This window comes from Panthera leo, chromosome F2 (assembly GCF_018350215.1).
Source record: "Panthera leo isolate Ple1 chromosome F2, P.leo_Ple1_pat1.1, whole genome shotgun sequence".
In the NCBI taxonomy this organism is placed as follows: domain Eukaryota; kingdom Metazoa; phylum Chordata; class Mammalia; order Carnivora; family Felidae; genus Panthera; species Panthera leo.
In genome coordinates, this window is record NC_056695.1 from 48,860,876 (window position 1) to 48,882,787 (window position 21,912).

At 40.8% G+C, this 21,912-nt stretch overlaps 1 protein-coding gene and 1 pseudogene across 3 annotated transcripts in view; both read left to right on the forward strand.

The window, feature by feature from the left end:
* The first annotated feature begins 812 nt into the window (after positions 1-812).
* Positions 813-1,593, forward strand: LOC122210928 (annotated as a pseudogene).
* Positions 1,594-8,298: 6,705 nt separating this feature from the next.
* FZD6 (frizzled class receptor 6) overlaps positions 8,299-21,912 on the forward strand; it is a 43,769-nt gene continuing 30,155 nt past the window's right edge. The window contains exons 1-2 of one of the 3 annotated variants that reach the window (XM_042924143.1): positions 8,299-8,384; positions 9,428-9,733. In XM_042924143.1, the coding sequence (XP_042780077.1) occupies positions 9,557-9,733 (177 nt within the window). In that variant the 5' untranslated portion in view covers positions 8,299-8,384; positions 9,428-9,556. Of the gene's footprint in view, positions 8,385-8,972; positions 9,038-9,427; positions 9,734-21,912 lie in introns of those variants that run through there. The other 2 variants (XM_042924144.1, XM_042924145.1) reach the window with 2 other exon arrangements.

The window sequence follows — 21,912 nt, forward strand, 5'->3', positions numbered from 1 at the left end:
TCCAGCGTCATCTCTATCCTTGTCCAGGCTATGAACCCAACTTTGGTAGCAAGTATTGTGGATTTTGGCCTTTCTAATAGGTGTCTGGTGGTAAATCGTGGTTTTTACCATTGTGTTTTTATTTAATTTTTGTCTTTTGCTGTTGTACGTATTTTTGTGAATTTTCCTTTTAATATGTTTTTGTAAGAGTACTATATACTCAATAAGAGCGCCCTTTGTGCATCAGTCTCTGCCTTAGACTACTTATCCCAACCAGTCACATGGACCTGATGCTAATAATTTCTGATACCTCCTTGGAAATCTATCTCTTATATCTCTCCTCTCCATCCTTGACCCCCCACCTCTACCCCATATGTTGGTTTCACCCAACTCAAGTGTAGACCTGCCAATTGGGTCTTTGTTTTTAGCTAATTGAAATTTATTTAGGAAAACATTCTATACCTTTCATATTTGTCTTATAACTATAATAAGCCCAGAGAACTGCTTTTATACTCGCAGGTGTCTCTGGTTGTTCAACCGCCCATATGGCATCATTTAGGGTATAAGGGATTTGCTAATCAAATTAAAATGCAAGATTTATTTTACCTGGAGTTTTTACTAAAATGAAAATGTTCTATTCATGAAGTTCCTGTGTAAATCATCCTCTCTTTTTAATAAAATAGTATCCTAAAGGTTATAATCCATTCAATTTGAGCAAAAGTAGAGCCATTTAAGTAAAAGATATGTCTTGAAATTAAAATGTAAATGACCATCCAAAATTATGTTTACAGCCTCTTCCTCTTCCCCTAAGCAGCCTGAGGTGATCTCTGAAAATGGTTCGCTATTCACTTGATCCAGAAAACCCGACAAAATCACGCAAATCAAGAGGTTCAAATCGTTGTGTTCACTTTAAGAACACACGTGAAACTGCCCAGGCCACCAAGCGTCTGCATATCTGAAAAGCGAGCAAGTGTCTGAAAGATGTCACTTTGCAGAAGCCATGTGTGCCTTTCTGTTGCTACAGTGTTAGAGTTGGTAGGTGTGCACAGGCCAAAGAGTAGGGCTGGACACAGGGTCGGTGGCCCAAAAAGAGTGCTGAATTTTTACTGCACATGCTTAAAAATGCAGAGAGTAATACTGAACTTAAGGGTTTAGATGTAGATTCTCCTGTCATCAAGCATATTCAGGTAAACAAAGCCCCCAAGATACAGCATAGAACTTCCAGGGCTCAGGGACCTGCGTGGCTCAGTTAGGTGTCTCCGCCTCTTGGTTTCAGCTCAGGTCATGACCTCACGGTTTTGTGGGTTCGAGCCTCAAGTCGGGCTCTGCGCTGACAGTGCAGATCCTGCTTGAGATTCTCTGTCTCCCTCCCTCTCTGCCTCTCCCCCAACTTGTGCTGTCTCTCTCTCAAAATAAATGAATAAACTTAAACAACAACAACAACTTACAGGGCTTATGGTCAGATTAACCCACACACGAGCTCTCCCTGCCACACTGAGATGATCCTTAATGAACAAGAACAGATTATTCCTAAACCAGAAGAGGAGGTTGCACAGAAGGAAAAGACAACAAAAGAAGAAGAAAAAGAAACAAAAACTTCTGGTCCGGGAGTAAATTCTGCATAACGTAAATGTGAATAAAGGTAAAAAAAAATTATATTTACAAAAAGACCAAAATTGACCCAAATTTGTTTGTTTTGAGGTAAAAGTGGTATATAACATTATATGAGTTTGGGGTGTACGATGTTATAATTGTGGCTTTAGTTGTCCATTAGCAGCTTCATTTGGAGGTTGAATCCATCTTAAATGTAGATTCTGCTTTGTAGATACAGCAGAGTGAGAAAAAAATCCAGCACAGGGGAGAAGATAATGAAGAAAACTCCCTGACGAAAGAAATTCCTCATCCTTGATGGAGAAGGTAAAGGACCAGGCCAAGCAATGTGGGAGAAGCATTTCCTCTTCCCAGGAACTCCCTACTCCCATTTCCCCTCTGTCTTTGGCAGGAAGAGTCTCCAGGTGGGAGAAGGGTGGAGGGACAAAGAGTGGAAGGGCTTACTTTGGCTTAAAGATGTCTGCAAGGAGGACCTTGCCTGCACACATACTGCCCAGAGTTCGATTTTCCCTTAAATACACACCTACACGCATGCACACATACATCCATAAATGTATTAAGTTTTGTTAAAGTTATGCAAACCAAAATTAACTAGTTCTATAAATGTATTATTGGTAAGAACATAAGTCAGCAGCGTCCCCTTTCACCATCCCCCCCTTTCTTAGTGGAAATCAAGTCTCATAATTGCTAGTAACTGCCTCAAACTCTACCTGAGTCATTCCATGTCCCTGGTCTCCATTGTACTATTTTCCTCCTTTCAGGAGGAATAAAGTCTGATTGTGAGGTTCTTGAAGCTTACACAATTTTAGGGACTCTTTTTTTTCAAAAAGAACATAAGATTTCAAGTACAGAATTAGAGCTTTAGAAAGATCCCTAAAGCTTAAGCTTCGTTAGCTTCATGGCACATCTCTGCCTCTGCCTTCAAACAAAAACACACATCTATTGTATTAAATGATCCTGTTGCCACTGTCTCCCCAGCCACGTGCCATGTTTGGAACACAAAATCTCTTCATAATTTTACAGTCAGGTTGTTCCTCAAAGCCCACTTCCTCTACGGAAGTTTTCTATTGAACTGCAAAAATAGTAATATTTCTCTAATTCCCCTTTCTCTAAAATTTAATTCTATATCTTCCCTCATTTGTCACCCTGTACCACACACTTATCCCATTGGTTTTTAAGGCAATTAAACAAATACATATAGTCATTAGCAGCCCGTGATGCACAATTGGGTGTGAAGTTGTTTTTGCGTATCAAAGGAAATGAATTTAGTTATTATCTGTATCACTAAGTTTGAGGCAGAGGCCCTTTCCTATATGCTAACAGCTTTAGAGGAAAGTAAGCATTTCTAATATTTGACTTAATACGACTGCTTTGCTAGAAAAAAAGTAAGATATTAAATATTAAAGATGACCAGATGGAAGCCACCGAAATCAACCGAACGGTAAGCTCACAGGCTCAAAGTGTAACCCAAAGCATCAGTGGAGCTGAAGCTGTTTTTCTTGAGCATTATGACTCTTTTTATTTGTAAATGACAATGCCAGAGCTCCAAAGACACAATCTTTTACATCAAACTGTCATTCGAATATGCGGCTCTTTCCTGCACCATCATGTTACTGCTGAAGTTTTATTTCCTGGTAATACTGGGGGTGGTAATTAGAAGGTGTATTATTTCTGGCCAACCATAATGGATACAACCGCCGCAGAAGGTTAATGGCAATGCTGCAAACACTGCGGCCATTAGCTGTTGGAGCAGGGAGCGCCGTGCGCTCCAAGCGAAAGTTTTTAAATAAAGGCTCTCCTCTACTTGGTGTTCGTAGACCCCCCTAAATGAAGTCAGTAAGCCGTCAGATTCACACATCACTTGGAGGGATTGCAGCCGTGGGCAGAGCTTTCCTGGGTTGGGCAAACAAGAGTTTAGGAGGCAACTTCTGGAGGGAAGGAGCCTTTGGAGCCCAAGTTCCTCTTTCCCTGTGTTGCCTTCTCTGTCTGCCTCTGCTCACCCAGACCCCTCCAGCTGGGGTCCTCCTCCTGCTGTTTGCTCCCTCAGCTCCTAAGGCCAGGACATCAGGTCAAAGGTCACGAGCAGGTCTACCCACATTACCTGGCCTGCTCCAGGCAAAAAAGTACCAAGAACACCCTATTATATGTCTACATACTTAAAAGCCATAAATCAAGCTAATAAACTGTTAAATAAAATATATTCTGCCCCCTATCTTTATCATAAAATAATTTTTTTTAATGCATACAGCTATATTTTAATGAGTATAGGCAAATTACCAGAATGAAGAAATTTAACTGTGTGCCTATGCTTAGCCTGGTGATGGGCCGAAGATGTTTAGATAAGCAATAAAATAAAAACTTAACACAGTTTACAAATGATATATTTACTCCATAAAATTTATTTTCTTCTTTTCATCTTAGCGGAATCACTTAATTTTGTTATTATAATCAAGATTTTATTGTATTGTATTGTATTTACAATCAGTGTTTTGTTAACAATAATGCTGAATTACATAGCTTTCTTGAGTTACTGTAGCTCTTGGAACTTTTTAACATTTATTTATTTTTGAGAGACAGAGAGAGAGAGACAGGGCACAAGCAGGAGAGGGGCAGAGAGAAAGAGGGAAACACAGAATCCGAAGCAGGCTCCAGGCTCTGAGAGCCTGACATTGGACTCGAACCCATGAACCAGAAGATCATGACCTGAGTTGAAGTCGGATGGTTAACCGACTGAGCCACCCAGGCACATAGCTCTTGGAACTTTTGAACTTAATTTTACTTCAGAGAAATTTTGTTCTGCTGAAGCCGTAGCAACTGAAACTGAAATAGTGATCAAATTCTTAAAGCAATACTTATTTCAGAAAATGAAGAATTGGGAGTTTCTGGTCTGGCATGTAAATAACTTAGAAACCATCACTCCATCCTAACAAGTAAAAAGCTGAATAAACTGAAAATCAACAACTCTTCTGAGATCTGTCCGAGAATTGAGGACATAAAGCAAACAGCTGCTCCCCAAATTAGAAGACAGGCAGATACAGAGAATAATAACTAGCCAGAGCAGAAACCCGTGAGCAAAAACCTTCCAGGGTTTTTGTACCTTTCCAGGGTAACAGGTAGGGGATAGGAAAACCCGAACTATAATTGATGAATTGCTGGAGACTGAGTGTGGACAAGTCTGAGAGTTAAACGTGCCACTGGGGCCCAGTCTTTGGGGGACCCCACACTTGTCAGTCTCACTTCCTGAAGCTCTGCCAGGTTCTGACAATGACTATTGGAGAAAAATCCCCTCGTGTCTGGCAGGGGAAGGAGGAAAGAAACCATATTGAAATTTGCCTTAACATCCTGTTCATCTTAATAGGCTCTAACCTCTTGAGAAATTATTTTGCCAACACCTAACTTATTGGGATTTTATCAGAGCCTAACTGACCTGGGGGAAGAAAAACACCCAACCACACTCAGCCCACTCTGGCAATGTTGTCCCACCTGAGGGGAGTATATATAATCTGATAAGCAATTGTAAAGTTCACAGGTCCCCTAGAAGACTGAGACTTGATCATAGGTCTATACAATGCTTCCCCACTTCACCTCTACCTTATAGCACATCACTAAAGCCTTATTTACTGCAGTTCCTTTTTTTCTAGTACATCATGTCTGGCTTTCCACAAAAAGTTACAGGGCATACTATAATGCAAAAAAAAACTTAGTCTGAAGAAACAGCAAGCCCCAGAACCAGACTCAGATATACAGAAATGATGGAATTGTCAGACTAGGGATTTAAAATAAGTATGATTAATATGCTAAGGGCTCTAAAGGAATAAGTAGATAGCATGCAAAACCAGATTGGTAATGTAAGCAGATACCATCATACCTCAGAGATATTATGGGTTTGGTTTCAGACCACTGCAATTAGGCATACGTTGCACTAATGCAAGTCAAATCAATTTTTTTGGCTTCCTCGTGCAGATAAAAGTCACGTTTATACTATGCTGTAGTCTAGTAAGTGTGCAATAGCATGGTCTGAGGAAACAATGTACATACCCTGATTAGAAAATACTGCTAAAAAATGCTAACCATGGTCTGAACTTTCAGTGAATCATAATCACTGATCGCATTTCACTGTAACAAATATTATAATAATAATGAAAAACTTTGAAAGAGTTCAAGAATTACCGGAATATGACACAGAGACATGAAGTGAGCAAATGCTGTTGGAAGAATGGTACCAATAGACATGCTCAACACAAGGACAGGTGCTGGGGTGTGGGGTGAGTTACCCTGCCCAGTGCAGGAAGCCTGGATAGAGTGTGTGTGTGTGTGTGTGTGTGTGTGTGTGTGTGTGTGTTGGAGGGTACAGTTATTTGTGATTCAGGGCCCACAGCCTTTCTCCTTTAGACATTCTGTTACCCTCCTGGTCCAGCTTTGTTCGTTATGAACAGAAGTAGAGAGTCCAGAAATAGCAACGCATTTTTGACAAAGGAGCAAAGACAACACCTGGAGCAAAGATCATCTTTTATTTTTTTTATGTTTTATTTATTTATTTTGAGAGAGAGAGAAAGAGAGCATGAGCAGGGGAGGGGCAGAGAGAGATGGGGAGAGACAATCACAAGCAGGCTCCAAGCTGTCAGCGTGAAGCCTGATGCAGGGCTCAATCTTATGAACTGTGAGATCATGACCTGAACCAAAACCAAAAGTTGGATGCTTCACCAGCTGAGCCACCCAGGTGCCCGCAAAGATCACCTTTTCTTTCTTTTCTTTTTTTTTTTTTTTCTTCAGTATATGAAGTTTATGGTCATATTGGTTTCCATACAACACCCAGTGCTCATCCCAAAAGGTGCCCTCCTCACTACCCATCACCCACCCTCCCCTCCCTCCCACCCCCCATCAACCCTCAGTTTGTTCTCAGTTTTTAAGAGTCGAAGATCACCTTTTCAATGAACGGTGCGGGGGCAACTGGACATCCACCTGGGAAACAATGAATCTGGTCACAGATCTTACACAAAATCTTCACAAAAATTAACGCCAAATGGATATAGACCTAAACGTAAAACACAAAGTTATAAAGCTCCTGGAAGATAACATAGGAGAAAATCTGGAAGCCCTTGGGTTTGGTGATGACTTTTTCTGTACACCAAAGGCATGATCCATGAAAGAAATAATTGATAAGCTGGACTTCATTAAAATCAAAACCTCCTGCTCTGCAAAGGGCGGTGTCTACAGAATTAGAAGATAAGCCACAGACTGGGAGAAAATATTTGCAGAAGATGTATCTGATGAAGGATTGTTATCCAAAATATACAAAGGACTCTTAAAAGCCAACCATAAGAAAACAGACGACTCAATTAAAAAAAAAAAAAAACAGGACAAAGACCTGAACAGAAACCTCATCAAAGAAGATACACAGACGACAAACAAGTGCATGAAAAGATGTTCACATCATATGTCACCAGGGAAGTATAAGTCAGGACAACAATGAGCTACCACTCTGATCCTATTAGAATGGCCAAGATCTGGAACACTGACAACACCAAATGCTGTGGAGGATATGGAGCAACAGGAACTGTCAAACTTCGCTAGGGGTGATGCAAGATGGAAGAGACACTCTGGAAGACAGTTTGGCAGTTTCTTATAAAACTCAACATACTCTTACCTTATGATTCAGCAGTTGGGCTCCTTGGTATTTTCCCACAAGAGTTAAAAACTTAACATTGACACAAAAACCCGAATACAACTGGGGTTTATAGCATCTTTATTCACAATTGCCAAAACTTGGAATCCACCAAGACCTCCTTCCAGTAGGTGAATCGCGGTACGTCCAGACCATGGCAAATTTACTCAGCACTAGTAAGAAATGAGCTATCAAGCCGTGAGAGGAGTTGAAGAATCTTACTAAGTGAAAGAGGCCAATTTGAAAAGGCTACATATTGTACAATTCCAACTACATGCCACTCTAGAAAAGACACAACTATGGAGATGGTAAACAAAACAAAACAAAACAAAACACCAAAAAACAACCAAAAACCCAGCTTGTTAGGTCTTCGGAAGAAAGGAGAGATGAAGAGGTGAAGCACATGACAGTGTGGCATAGTTGGTACTAAAAACTAGGCTGACTTTTAAAGTGGTTCAACTTTCTATTACGGTTTTGCGTCAATAAAACTGTGGCACCTGCCAAGGCTGAAATCCCATTGCCACCTGTACCTCAGAATGAATAAAAGATTTTTTTTTTTTTTTTTAAGGACAGTTATCCAGGAAGTTACCCACTTTCCAGCTAAGGTCCCTTGGACAATTGACCTTACAGAGCACATCAGTATACTCTGGTTTCTCTTCAGATCGTATACATCTTTCGCCTTTTACAGAGCACATCAGCCCCCTTTGAGAAATCTTGTGTCCTGAAATCCTTAATGCAGTGGGTTCTCCTAAAGGAAGCTTTATTTAGGGGATCACCAACAGCTTCAAAAAACCCTTCTAGGCTGAACCCCTCTGGACCCGAGGAATAGTCGTGTGCTGCGGGTACCGGAACAGGGGGCAAGGTGGAGGGGACTTGCCGGCCGCACAGCGGGACCTGCAGCCCGACACCGGTCACTGGGGCGCCTGCCGGGCCCGCAGGGCAGGCGGGGTCGGGCGGAGGGCCAGGTCCGCCGCAGCCGCCGCCACCACCGCCGCGAGCCCAGACCTGCCCGCCCGACCTGACCGCGCAGTCTCGCGGGATCGCTCAGCTCTCGCTCCCGGTGCCGCTCCGGAGGCAGCTGGAGTTCCGGACGCTTCCCGGAGCCGTCTCAGGTCGCGGTGCGCGGACGGTAGGCTGGACGAGGACTGGAGGGAGGGCTGCCTCCGACCGCCGGCCGAGCTGAGGCTCCTCGGGCCGGCCGGACGGGGGGCCGGGGCCGAGTGGGTCCCGGGGAGAGCGAGGCGGGCCTCGGGGGCGCGCGCGGCGGGCTCGGAGCCACAGGTGCGGGGCAGGCGGCGGCGGGACAGGCCGCTCGGGCCAGAGTTTCCGCACGAGTTGGGGCCAGTTCCTGAAGGGCGCCGCCGGGTCCCCGCGCTACCGAGCGGGGCCGGGACGCTGCTGCCCGGCTCTAGGCCTGGGGCAGGTGCAGGGGTGTGGGGCGAGTTAGTCTGCCCCGCGCTGGAAGCCTGGGCACCCGGGGAGGGGGCGGGCGGGGGTGTTGGGCTGGGCGTGCGGTTATTCGCGATTCAGGGCCCAGACACTCCGTGGCCCTCCCGGTCCAGCTTGGCTCCTTTTCCCTTTCGCTCGCCCCTGCCCGGGAAAACGAATTTCGCTCCTCCGGGAGGAATCCTAGACGTCTCCCCCTAGTTGGCCTTTTGAAAAACAGAAAAGTATATTCCCCCAGAGACCGCCACAAAAACTGGCTCTTTGGAGTCCTTAAAGAAGTTTAAGAATTCATCAGATCTTAAGAAATTACCCTGGGACAGAATTTTCCTGTGCGTGGTAAGATATCCAACAGGGGCCTTAGATTTCACGATTTTATTAATACGTTGAACTTATTCCCAACCCCAGCATGACTTTTTTTCCCCTCCATCTCACTCATCCTCTGCCCCCCACCCCCTCCCCCCCTTTACCGGGTGTTCTAGACAGCGTAAATGTTCTATCATCAGTTCCCTAGAGATGAGACTTGCTCAACAGATTACATATTCTGTGCCAAAGCAGGTGGAAGGTGTCTCCAAAGGACCGAATTTTCCGTCATTTTTCCAGTGTTAGTTATCCAAGGGTCAAAATCTTAACTCTGCACTTTAATGTCCCTATTTGAGTTTATGACAAATGTTGCAGATACACTCCCTCGGTTGTTTTTACAGTAATTGACCCAGAGCTCATTTTCAGGAAAAGAACTTCCTTCAAAATGGTAAAATAACGAAAGAGGAATTTGAACATTTTATTTTCGGATGGAAATCAGAGAATGAAAAGAAAGATTAATCCAAGCCATGTGGTAAAACCAGGAATTTGAAGAAAATGGAAATGTTTCCATTTTTGTGGACGTGTATTTTTCTACCCTTCATACGAGGACACAGTCTTTTCACCTGTGAACCAATTACTGTTCCCAGATGTATGAAAATGGCCTACAACATGACATTTTTCCCTAATTTAATGGGTCATTATGACCAGAGTACAGCTGCTGTGAAAATGGAGGTGAGTATTTCTTCATATATTTATACAGAAATAGTTTATGCTCTGCTCTGGAATAAACTATAAATGTTGACTTTTTTTTTTTTTTTTTAAACACCGTAAGGGATTTCTTCAAATTGTGCACAAGTCATATTTTGAATACATCCTTTTGAAAATTAATTCCTCCTACTAACTTAAATTTTGTGTAGATTTGTGGCCTTTGATAGTGGATTTGCTTAAGATAGGGTTTCTTTTACATGAAATGTAGTTATGATTTTGAAGTACCTTACACCTGGCAAATATTTTGCTTTCCTGAGTCAATTATGGTAGTTCCTCTAGAAATGTGAATTCTGAGTTTTTCCTAATTAAATGAACATATAATCTATATTGCCTGGACTAAAAGTGCCTGAACTACATACATACCTTGTCGTAAGTAGTTGTTAATGTTCACTTGGCACAGTTTTTCTGTGGTAAATCAGTTGCTGGAAGATTTGGGGGCTGTAGATAGTGTTTTGCTGAAAAGTGACCTTTTTTTTTTTTTTTTTTTCCAGCAGAACACTTAAGTATTCTTTGTAAGATACCAGTTAAAAGAAATCACAAGTCTGGGGAGAGGCAAGTGACACTTAAGATTGCCTTAGGTGCCTTAGTTACCTGCCCCTGGTTTAGAGATATGCAGATTGCTAGGGAAGTGTGGGAAGAGAGTTACCTGTAGAGACAGGAACCTGCCCTGCCATACAGATCTGTTAGGTTGATAAGTCTCCTGAAAGAACATCCCTTTAGAGTGTTGCTAAGAAATGAAACCCTTACAGTTTTAATATAGACACTATAAAATCGATTAGTTTTGTTTTTGCACATTCAAGTCTTCCATTGTTGTTTCGTTGAATAGGGTTTCGACTACCTCGTTGTAGATTCAGATCTAAAATAACAGAGCTTTTAAAGCTAAGTAGATGTACTTTAAAAGGATTTACAAATTACTGTATGGTAATCTTTCAATGGTTTTTCAGACCAACGCAGAATATCCTTTTGAACACTGAACAAATGATGCAGTGATCGGTTCATTGATTAATCAGAACCATTTTGATAGTTTAATCTGATTAAAATAAAGTATGTAGTAGGAGTACCTTCAAAGAATAATTATATAATTCATTCATGTTTTCTCTGATATGTTTTATAGCTCATGTCTTACCAAGTTCTTAAATATTTTTAAAATATTTATTTATTTATTTATTTTTGAGAGAGAGCATAAGCGGGGGAGGGGCAGAGAGAGAGAGAGAGAGACAGACAGACAGACAGACAGACATAGAATCCCAATCAGGCTCCAGGCTCTGAGCTGTTAGCTCAGAGCCCAATGCTGGGCTCCAGCTCAGGAACCACAAGATCATGACCTGAGCCAAAGTCGTTGGCCGCTCAACTGACTAAGCCACCCAGGTGCCCCCACAAAAAATTAAGAAATATATATAAATAAAATGAGTAACATTACAAAAGAAACCAATTATGGTTAAGAACCCCTGAACCCTGCATCATATAGGTTGAAGAAACTGAAGCCCAGAGAAGTTAGGATTTGTCCAAAGTCTAAGCCTATAATCTGACAGTCTTCTCTGTCAACATGGACCATAATGTCATCTTTTTTTTTTTTAATGTTTATTTTATTTTGAGAGATTGACAGAGTGTGAGCAGGGGAAGGGCAGAGAGAGAGGGAGACACAGAATCTGAAGCAGGCTCCAGGCTCGGAGCTGTTAGCACAGAGCCCAACGTGGGGCTCGAACCCACCAACTCTGAGATCATAACCTGAGCTGAAGTTGGATGCTCAACAGACTGAGCCACCAGCCGCTCCCCTAATGTCATCTTTAATGTTTATTTATTTTTGACAGAAAGAGAGAGAGAGAGAGTGCGCGCGCATGAGTGGGGGAGGGGCAGAGAGAGAGGGAGACCCAGAATTGGAAGCAGTCTCCAGGCTCTGAGCCGTAATGTCATCTTTAGATGTTTTTTTAGCCTTTGACCTTATTGGATAAAAAAAGACAATATACCCTAACATTCAGAATGTGATGTATTAATATTAGTCTTTGCTGCTGCTTCGCAAACTTAATTTCTATAAAAATTAAACTGGGAATTTTGGTGTTTTTCTTAAACTGCTATTCAGACCAGACCTACCTCCCTTTCTCCTCCCTATCTGTGCCATGAATACAAAGTCTCAGTTTTCACCAGTCTCTCCCCCCTGGTGTCGTCAAAGTGATTTTATTATAAAACACATATCCAGGTGGCTCAGTCAAGTTGAACGTTGGACTTTGGCTCTGGTCGTGATCTCACAGTTTGTGAGTTTAAGCCCTGCCTGGGGCTCTGCGCTGACAGTGTGGAGCCTGTTTGGGATTCTCTCTGTCTCCTTCTCTCTCTGCTTCTGTCCTGCTCACTCTCTGTCTCTCAAAATAAATAAATAAACTTAAAAATAAAATAAAACGTATATCCATAGTCCACTTTGGGGTTAAAATTCTTCACCATTTCCTTAAAGCTGGAAGAATAAAGACCTGACTCTAGCGTAGTATGCAAGGCTCTTCGTATGTGACCCTGCTCTCCTGTCCAGCTTCCTGTCTTGTCCCTTCTCATATTACATGATCTCCATCAGCCAAACTGACCTGTTTGTAGAACTCACATCCACATTACTCCCTCTCACTTCTCTACCTTTGCACACATTGTATTGGTTGCTTCCCAGGCTCTCTACCTATCCTTCACCGGCTCAATTTCTGCAGGTCTCAGTTAAAGCAGTAACTCTGTGCTCAGTGAAGCCTTCTTTCATCTTTCTCCCAAGCATATGTAATCTCCTTACTTTCTACACTCTGATAGTACTTAATATACGATGGTTCTTAAATACTTAACTACGCTGTATTGTAGTTATAGGTGTGGTTCGCACTAGATTGCAAGTGTTGAGAGTAGGGATATTCATTTTTTTCCCCTAATGGCTAGTACAGTGCCTCAGAGCATGATAGATACACAGTAAAAGCTGAGTAAGTAAAAAGGTGGTGTTTCCTGCTCTAAAAAATCAACAAAGAGAATTTTACCTACAAATTTTTACCTTCCACCTCTGTCGTCTGCAGTGTCCAGGTGAAAGAAATTCTGATATTTTTAGGTGGTTTCATATCACCCACTTTGGTTCTACCTGAGCCTAGTTCTGATAAAATGTATCAGTTGACATCCTCTGTTTCCTCTAATATTTCCCATTTTAGCATGACACATGTTTCTTAGGATTCATTTAAAGAATTTTATTTTTAACCATTTATATTTACTTGTATGGAGTGCCAGAATTCATCTTTTGATTGGCCCACTGTATTATAAATCATATGTAACAGATTTTTTTCAAACATTGTACTGTAAACAAAACAAAAACACTATTACAATTCAGTCAAATACTAAATTATAACTGCATATAGCTCAGCTTTTACTAAAAAAAAAGGCATTTTACAGCTTCTTTAAAGAACAGATTGGGTTTTATACCTCCAACACAACTGTCTTCGATTATTGCTGGTCCCTGTTGAATTTCCTGTGTTCCATATGAATTAATGTTAGGATGAGGGGCTGAAGAATTATCAGCTGATTATGGCAACCAGTTGTGTCTTCTTAGCCACCAGGGATTCCTTATGTCAAATGATCTATCTTCTCTTAGTTTTCATTTTGTATGAGGGCTGTCCTGTTTTATAGAATTCGTAGTATCTGCTATCAGTGCTCATCTGTGATTATATGAGATGGGTTTAGAGCAGTGGTTCTCAAAGTTCACTTCATAGACCAGCAGCTTGTGAGCTTGTTAGAAATGCAGTTCATGGACCCCATCTCACCCAGTGAACCATGATCTGTGAAGATGGAGCCCAGGAAACTGTGTCTCTTATGCATGTTAAAATTTGAGACCCATTGGTTTAGAGCAAGGAGTGCAAACTCGTAAAATAATAAATATTTTTGGCTTTGCAAACCATACAGACTCTGTCACAGCTATTCAACTCTGCAATCGCAGGAAAAAAAAAAAAAGCAGCCATAAATAATATGTAAACAAATGAATGTGGATGTGCTTCAGTGAAACTATTTACAAAAACAGGCAGTGGACTGGTTTTGGCCCACAGCCTGTAGTTTGCTGAACCTGGTTTAAGGTATTTGAAAGTGTTCTTAAGGATTATAAACACAGAGCATGTACTAAGTAAACATTATTATGCATTCTTGTTGATATGCTACCTGAGCTATATGTAATTTACTTTCCGCATAAATTTTTCTTAGGCCAAATTTATCACAGACCACTGACTGGGATATTCTGGTTCTTTGGTTTTGTTTCAGAGATTGCTTGAAATAAGGGACTTAAGTTTTTTTTCCTTATTTTGTTATCTGAAGCTGAAGTCATTTGTATTGCAAAGAGTTAATTTACAATTCTGAATAGTAACTTGGCTTGGTAATGAAAAGGATGTTGTACAGCCTAACTCTCCCAAGCAGAAAAACAAATGGCTGCTGATTTTCCATTGTGTTCCTTTTTGTTTCATATCTAGAGCATTGTTTCCCAAATTGTGAGGTTGATGTCCCTTGAGAGACTGATTTCATCCAGAAAGAGCTGAGACTGATCTAGGGAAAATGGAAACAGGAATATTGTATTTTTCTTTTTGAATTGCCTTCATTGAGCTCTAAGCAAAAGCAAAGTCATGTATTGTGTTTGGAACAGCATGTGGTCGTTCCACTTTTGAAAGGTCTAAAGGGAAGTGAGCCAAAAAAACCTCTTTCCTTTCCACCTGTTAATATGCACTCCTAAAATGTCTCTATTCAATTAAAAATAAAGGGATGAAAAAAAAAAAATAAATAAATAAAAAAAAATAAAGGGATGAAGAAAACTGTATAAACAGACTTCTAAGGAAAAAAAAAACTATTTCTGTTGGGCAGTGATTTTTAAACATTTTCACTTTCCTGCTTTTAGAGTCTAGTGGACCCCTTCGTTTCCTCTTTATTCTCTACTCTTCTATCCCCATACACAAGGAAAGAAAATGTTTAGTGTGACTAACTTTTGTTTTCAGGGAAGACTTTCTGAAAATAGCTGTGACGATTCTGAAAGTGAGTACTTGAGTCATTCAAAATGAAATAGATATTGAAAAGTGTTGCAAGTCAGGTGTGTGTATAGTGGCTACTATTGTGTTTTAAATGTAGAAGTCGCAAGCTTAACTTCCTTTGTGATGTTCTGTTGCAGTAATAGAAAGCGTTATGACTGTTTCCAAGTCTGCGGAATCAGGATTAGACCTGTAGGTAACCAGAGAACAGTAGTTCTCCCGGGAGGCTCTGCTGATAGGCACCAGGTGCCTGCAGGGCCGTTCCTTGCTATCCCACAGTCTAGGATATTACTGGTTATGCCTTCGGGAGAGCCTATCCATACAGGAACATGGTTCTTTCAGACTCTGGGAAGACTGTTATGTTGTGGTTATTTCCTTTCCTTGAGAATGTGGCATGTAGATAATGAAGCTTTATTACTCTAGTTTGTGTATTTGTCATGTATTCATTCATTAATATTTGTTGAATGTGTACCTGAATGCGTAGTTTCCCTGGAATTAGAGTTTTTCCAAGTTATAAGTTTTAAATTAAAAAATTGACTCTTTATTGGACAGATTCTTTTGTAGTGCCAATCAGTTACTATGTATATTTGTTTAATTTCCAAAACAAACACTCTTTTGGAGAAATAATTTAAAATTTATACTGCTGCCTGCTAAGAACTGCCGTGAAAATAACAAGTATTCCCATTATGGAAATAATGCAAATTCCTGCTTTTAATTCTTGTATTCTAGGCTTCGCTTTGTATTTTTTAAAGAAGCTCACTTTCCTGGCATTGGTCACATTCATGAAAATAATTGAAAAAGTTTGCATCACTTTATTATATAGTAGTCCGTTGACATTCTCAAAGAATTTACTTGAGATCTCTGTAACCACTTTAACAGTACTCTCTGAAATGTAAACTTAATTTAAGGAGCTCTGTAGATCTTTAGTGACTCTGTTGTCTAGCCAAGGCCTATCACTTTCTTTAGTTGTTTTTTAGATTTCTTCACTTTCCCTCAATTTTCATTACCATTACTAGAAGTTGGCTTTGTTTTGATGCCTTTTCAAGTAAGGAATAAAGGAATAAATACTATTTTAAAATGAGTAAATATACTCATAAAATAAAAATAAATAAATAGGGAATAAATAAGAAATTTATCACTCCTTGAGAATTACTTGTGTAAGTCACTGTGGGTAGAAAGCACGGATCCTGAGCTGAGAATCAGATGCCTTGCGGTGCCTGGTCTCATTTAGTAGTAAAGTGGCTTGCTTGCTTGCTTCCATGTGGGATTCATGTTTCAGCAAAGAGACAAATATTTATGTATCTCTGTCTTTAGTACTAAGGGAGTCAAGGCATAGCTAAGATACTGCCACAGGAGCAGTCTGCTTATATATATATATATATTTTTAATTTTTTTTTATTTTTTTAATGTTGCTTTCTGAGACGGAGAGAGACAGAGCATGAGTGGGGGAGGGGCAGAGAGAGAGAGGGAGACACAGAATCAGAAGCGGCTCCCGGCTCTGAGCTGTCAGCACAGAGCCCGATGTGGGGCTCGAACTCACAAACCGTGAGATCATGACCTGAGCCAAAGTTGGTCACTTAACTGACTGAGCCACCCAGGCCCCAGCTTATATATTTTTTAAAAATAAAAATGTTTTTCTTCTTTTGATCCCTCTCTAGTAGAATGCTAACCCAAACTTTCTCTTTGGGTTAGAATGCCACCAACTCCAGGCTTATGATTCCTTCCATTGCCATGTCATAGCATGGGGAGCTAGCTGGTGTGTTTCCAGGAAAAGATGGTAGCGTGGCAGAAGCAGGCATTTTGAGAGTGTAAGCAGTATGTTCATGCTGCTTTCCCATGTCTTTAATATCTGCTCGGCCCAGGCCACTTGAAGATGGAATGCTGTTGGGTATACCTGATGTTATGAGTAGGTGAGTTAGATAGTACCCAATGTATAAGAGGTAACTAGGCATGTTATCTCTAGATGTCCCATAGTCATGTCCAGTTTCTATCAGGAACTATTAGCAAAACCAAGGTGGAAGGTCCTTTTATTTATTTAGGGCTAATATTGGAATCCTCATTGGATGTATATCTATGGCCTTATCAGCTTTTATGTCCTAAATATGATGGGCCAGTGTGATGTCCTAGGAAATAGCAATATGGTTAGAGTCTCTGACAATGAAATTGAGGCACAGAGCTGAAGAGCTGATGTTATTCTAAGGTGGTGCTTCTGAAACTTTGGTGTGCATGAGAATCATCTGAAGGGCTTGGTAAAACGCAGATTGCTGCTCCCACCCCCTTCCTGAAACTGTAGGTCCTTGGTGGGATGGAGAATGTGCATTTTTTTCTTTTTTTTTTTTTTTTTCTACAATTTTTTTGACATTTATTTAACCTTGAGAGACAGAGACAGAGCATGAGCAGGGGAAGGGCAGAGAAAGGGAGACACAAAATCCAAAGCAAGCTCCAGGCTCTGAGCTGTCAGTGCAGAGCCTGACACACGGCTCGAACCCATGAACTGTGAGATCATGACCTGAGCCATAGTCGGCCGCTTAACCCACTGAGCCACCCAGGTGCCCCGAGAATTTGCATTTCTAACAAATGCCTTTGGGATGCTGCTGCTGTTTTTTCAGGGACCACTCTTCGAGAACCACTGCTCTAAGGCAAGTTGGTAAAGATGTGTTGTCATCCTTCCTAGATAAAAGTAAATGGCTTTTGGAGGAAAAAAGCATTGGCCAGGTTAGCATTGGCCTGCATATGAAGTGCCAAGGTGGTACTGATTTGCTGCAGTAAAGAGACCACATCTGGAAAAGCATCTGAGCCCTTTGATTAAGGTTTAAGACAATCTATTAATAATATATTCAGTTGTACTGGAAAGTTACAATGGACAGGTGCTAAGAATTACATCCCTAAATATGTTTTTGATGATGTTACTAGTCTCTGGAAACCCTCTCTGGCTTGAATTACTGCTTTCGATTTTCTCTCATGGTAGAGGGAGACCTCTCATTTGACCTCTTCTACCATAATAATGTTTATCCAAGAAGCCAGTTTTGTGATTGTGCTATTGCTAAATACAGCAATTTGAAGTATACATGCGTGGACTTGGGAAATTACAATGGGTTGAGTTTGGGCTCCCACTAAGCTTCTGTCATAAGCCCATTTATCAACTGACCTTCAGAAGCCTAGTTTATGAAACTAGCACATTGAATCTAGAATGAATACAGCCATATCAGTGTGTCTTAGCACTGTCTGAAATTATGTTCTTTCCTCCTTAATCCAGCACACTCAGAAACCAATGTAAGTGAACAATGTCTTACAAGTAATGTATGCTCCTGTTTTCCAGATTTGCTTTTGACTTGACCCTCCCAGGGCATGCTAGGGTAGAACTCTGCTTATGGGTTGAGACATTGAAGAACAGTAGGGATGTGGTATGAAGCTATTTATTTTCCTCTTACAAAGTAAATCTTTCAGGTGAGGAGTATCTGCCTTGACAGACCAGGGATGAGGGTCTGCTTTGAGGTCTTCAGGTTTAGAGCATCGTGTGAATCTCTGAACCTTGTCTTGTATCCCCACTTCAGATCGGGGGCTCCCACGGCTTTCAGATCACAATAACTCTTGATTTCTTGTGTGAAAGGGTAGCAAATTTAACTAATGTAATTTGGCAACATGCAGGATCAAACTGTGCATTTGGTTTTCAACATCTTAAACCTTAAGTCTTTTTAATCCTTGTATTTCACTCCACACCTCCAGCCAAGAATTTAGGAATGTCAGTTTGTCACTCTTTTCTTTTCCTAGGCTAAACACTGCCATTAGAGGCACTAGGGGCACTAGAGGCACTCACCTCAGCCCACCATCCTTGAATATTTCATGCTTTTCATACTATTTTCTGCCTCTCTGGCAGTAGCCACTCAGCCTTACTTTTACTGGGCATATCATTCTAAGACATTCTGGGAATCTAAGTTATTACAAGGATAATGCAACTAGCTGGTTTTCTGCCGTATACCCTGGGTTGCCAGACTTCCATTTCCAAATGCTGGTAGAATGGTTCACTGCTTTTGGCCCCAATTAGGTCAGAAGACCAGTTCTAGAATTCCTCCCATTTCACTGAGGTCACTTACATCCCATTCCTTACGTAATTGCTGTACCAGTCAGTCTTTTTGGCTGCAAACAATAGAAACCAGCTTTGACTAACTTAAGCAGAAACTGGATGGATATTAGATAGCTTCTTCAGTCACAGGGGAGACTGGAGAACCAGGTTCACAATATAGAGAGGAGCAAAGGGAACCAGGACACAGCTAAGATCATGCCATAGGATCAGTCTGTCACCAGTGCCAATGCCATTGGACACTTCCTGAACCATTGCCCCTGGATACTTATTTCGGCACTGTGGGCATTATTAAACCCACTGCAGTTGCCTCAGATAACCTATCAGTTCTTTTGTACAGCACTCTCCCCACGAATCACAATACCTGGAATATCCAAATGGCCACGTTTAGATTATGTGCCTATGTGTTTATTAGAAGATTGCACCCCTGCATCCCTTCTTCAGTTTCTGTAGCATCTCACCTACTTTGGGACTCCCCAAAATAGGGCTGCTGCGCAGATGGAAATGATAAGCATTCACCCGAGAGCTCAGTGCAAGACAGTATTACTGATCAAGGAGAAAAGGTCATTGTAGTACCTACAGTTGTTTTGAAATTTATGTGCAGCTCTGCTACGCAAGACTTTGTTACCTTCTTCATAAACTTTTTGAGTCATGAAATGTCCTTAGAGATCATCCATCAGTTCATCACTCTCATCTTACTGATGGATGGTCTGAGACTGAACACAGAAAATGATCTGCTGAAGGTGGCACTAGTAGTTAATGGCAAAGCTGGAACCAGAATTAGGATGCTGGCATTATACCAGGCAAAGGATTATATAAACTACTTTGCGTATTTTGATTCTTATTGTCTATTTATCATAGTTAGACTCTGGTTATATTTCAGAATGGAGGCATCAGTTGCCTTCTTAATTGCCCTCTTCTTCCTCATCTCTGTTAGTACTAATAGTATCTACCACAGGATTTCTGCCAGGGACCATTTCCTTAAAGGAACCTACCTTTTATTTCTCTGAATGTTAAAACTATAATCAACTGGACTATTTGAGTTACTATTCAATAGTTATTATTGAATTGATATTTTATGTTGTGGTTAGTCACTCAATGAGTTTCTGAGCCTTTGAAAATGAAATATGAAAAAGAGAAATTCATGAGTGAGACCATGAAGGCCCTGAGTTACCTACTGAGAGATTTGAAGGAGGTGTGTCACTAAGGGGGGAAGGAAGAGCAGACTGATCAGACTAGGGAATTTAAATCTTTGCTCAGTTCACATATTTAAATAGCACTTGTCCTGCTGTATATAAATACCAGTTTAATAATATGATGGAATTCTGATTATAAGATTATGGACATAAGAAATGTCATAGTCAAGGGGCACCTGGGTGGCTTGGTTAAGCGTCCAGCTTTGGCTCAGGTCATGATCTCATGGTCTGTGATTTTGAGCCCCACGTCAGGCTCTGTGCTGAGAGTTCAGAGCCTGGAGCCTGTTTTGGATTTTGTGTCTCTCTCTCTCTCTCTCTGCTCTCTTGCTGCTTATGCTCATGCTCTGTCTCTCAAAAATAAATAAACATTAGAAAATTAAAAAAAAAAAAATGTCATAGTCAAGTGTAGTTTTTCCATCTCTGGGGGTTTGGTTTCTGAGAAGCCTAGGACATTTTGTGGAAAACCATAAATGATTCCTATTGAGTTTTTTTTTAGTTCAAAGGATCAGGGAAATACACTCGTTCCACTTATTCTGTTTTCAGTTGATTGGGATGAGTGCAATAATAGGCCGACTACCCATTATTTGAAGTGCTCTTATTTGTTCCATAATGATTTGTTTAAAAAAATTACCTGCATCAGGAGGTACTTGCGCCATCTATAATGTGATAAATGTAGTTTGAGGTTTTGTACTCTTTGATTATTTGTCCTGGGAACATTTATTTTTTTCAAACTGAAGACTTTCGTTTCAGATAGAAGATTACCTGTCCTCTTTTGGTATCTTTTGTTTACCCTTCGTCTTCATTGGTCTTCTTGCCCATCTTGTGAGGGGTAGTTTTCAGTTAGAGCTGGGTAGTAGTGTAGTGTCAGAGTTCAAAGAGGATGCACTCTGGAGTCTTACTGGCCCAGGCTCACATCCTGGTTGCTACTTAGGACATTGATGTTCTTAGAGGCTGTTTCATCATCTGCAAGGTAGAGATAAGAACATCTCTCTCATAGGATTGTTGTAAAAAGAATTGGGGTAGGAAAAGCACAGTGTCCAGTTAATGGCAAGTGCTGAATAAATCAAAATTCTAATTTACTATCAGTACCTATAGAATTGGTAAAAAGTAGCATTAGATAAGAATATGGGCAATTAAATTCTAATTCAGGCTAGATTTGGGGATTTCAACAACAACTTCAATAAGCAGTTGGATTCTGTTTACTCACTTATAATCTGAGGGTCTGGATCAGGTTATTGGTTTTCAGACTGTGATCTCTGGAAGTGCTTTGAGGTCACTGGCAGGGAAGGGGAGCAGTGAGAGGTATCTCAGAGGGAGGGCTTCCTTTTCAGCCAGAGCAGCTGTGCTTTTATTTATTTAATATATTGGGCTTCTTTGTAATCTCTTATTTAAAGAAAATCTTACTTGGCAAAATACACACGCACACACACACACACTTTTTGAAAATAATAGACTTAAAAGTCCACTAAAGTCCCTTCCAAGTTTAAATTCTTTATGTCTATTAGTTTGCAACAACTTGAAAGTGGTCCAAGCTGGATCCGACCCAAAGTGTCTTATTTTGTCCTGTATGGTATTTTAAATATTTATATTAAAGTGACAAAATTTAAAATTTGGAGATTTTAACATAAAAATCTAGATTCTAGCTCTCTTATGAAAAATTGATATATCTGATAATTCTGTGTCCCCATTTTCAAATAACAGTCTGTTAGAGTTGAATGGCAGCTGCTACCAACTACTCCTGCTATCTTCTGCCCCTCCGAATTTACCTGCCTAGCCCCTGCAGGTATTTGAGTTTTCAGTGTCTGATTTATTCTCTGCACATTGCATACACACAAACTAGTATTATTGGATTAATCAGTGTTG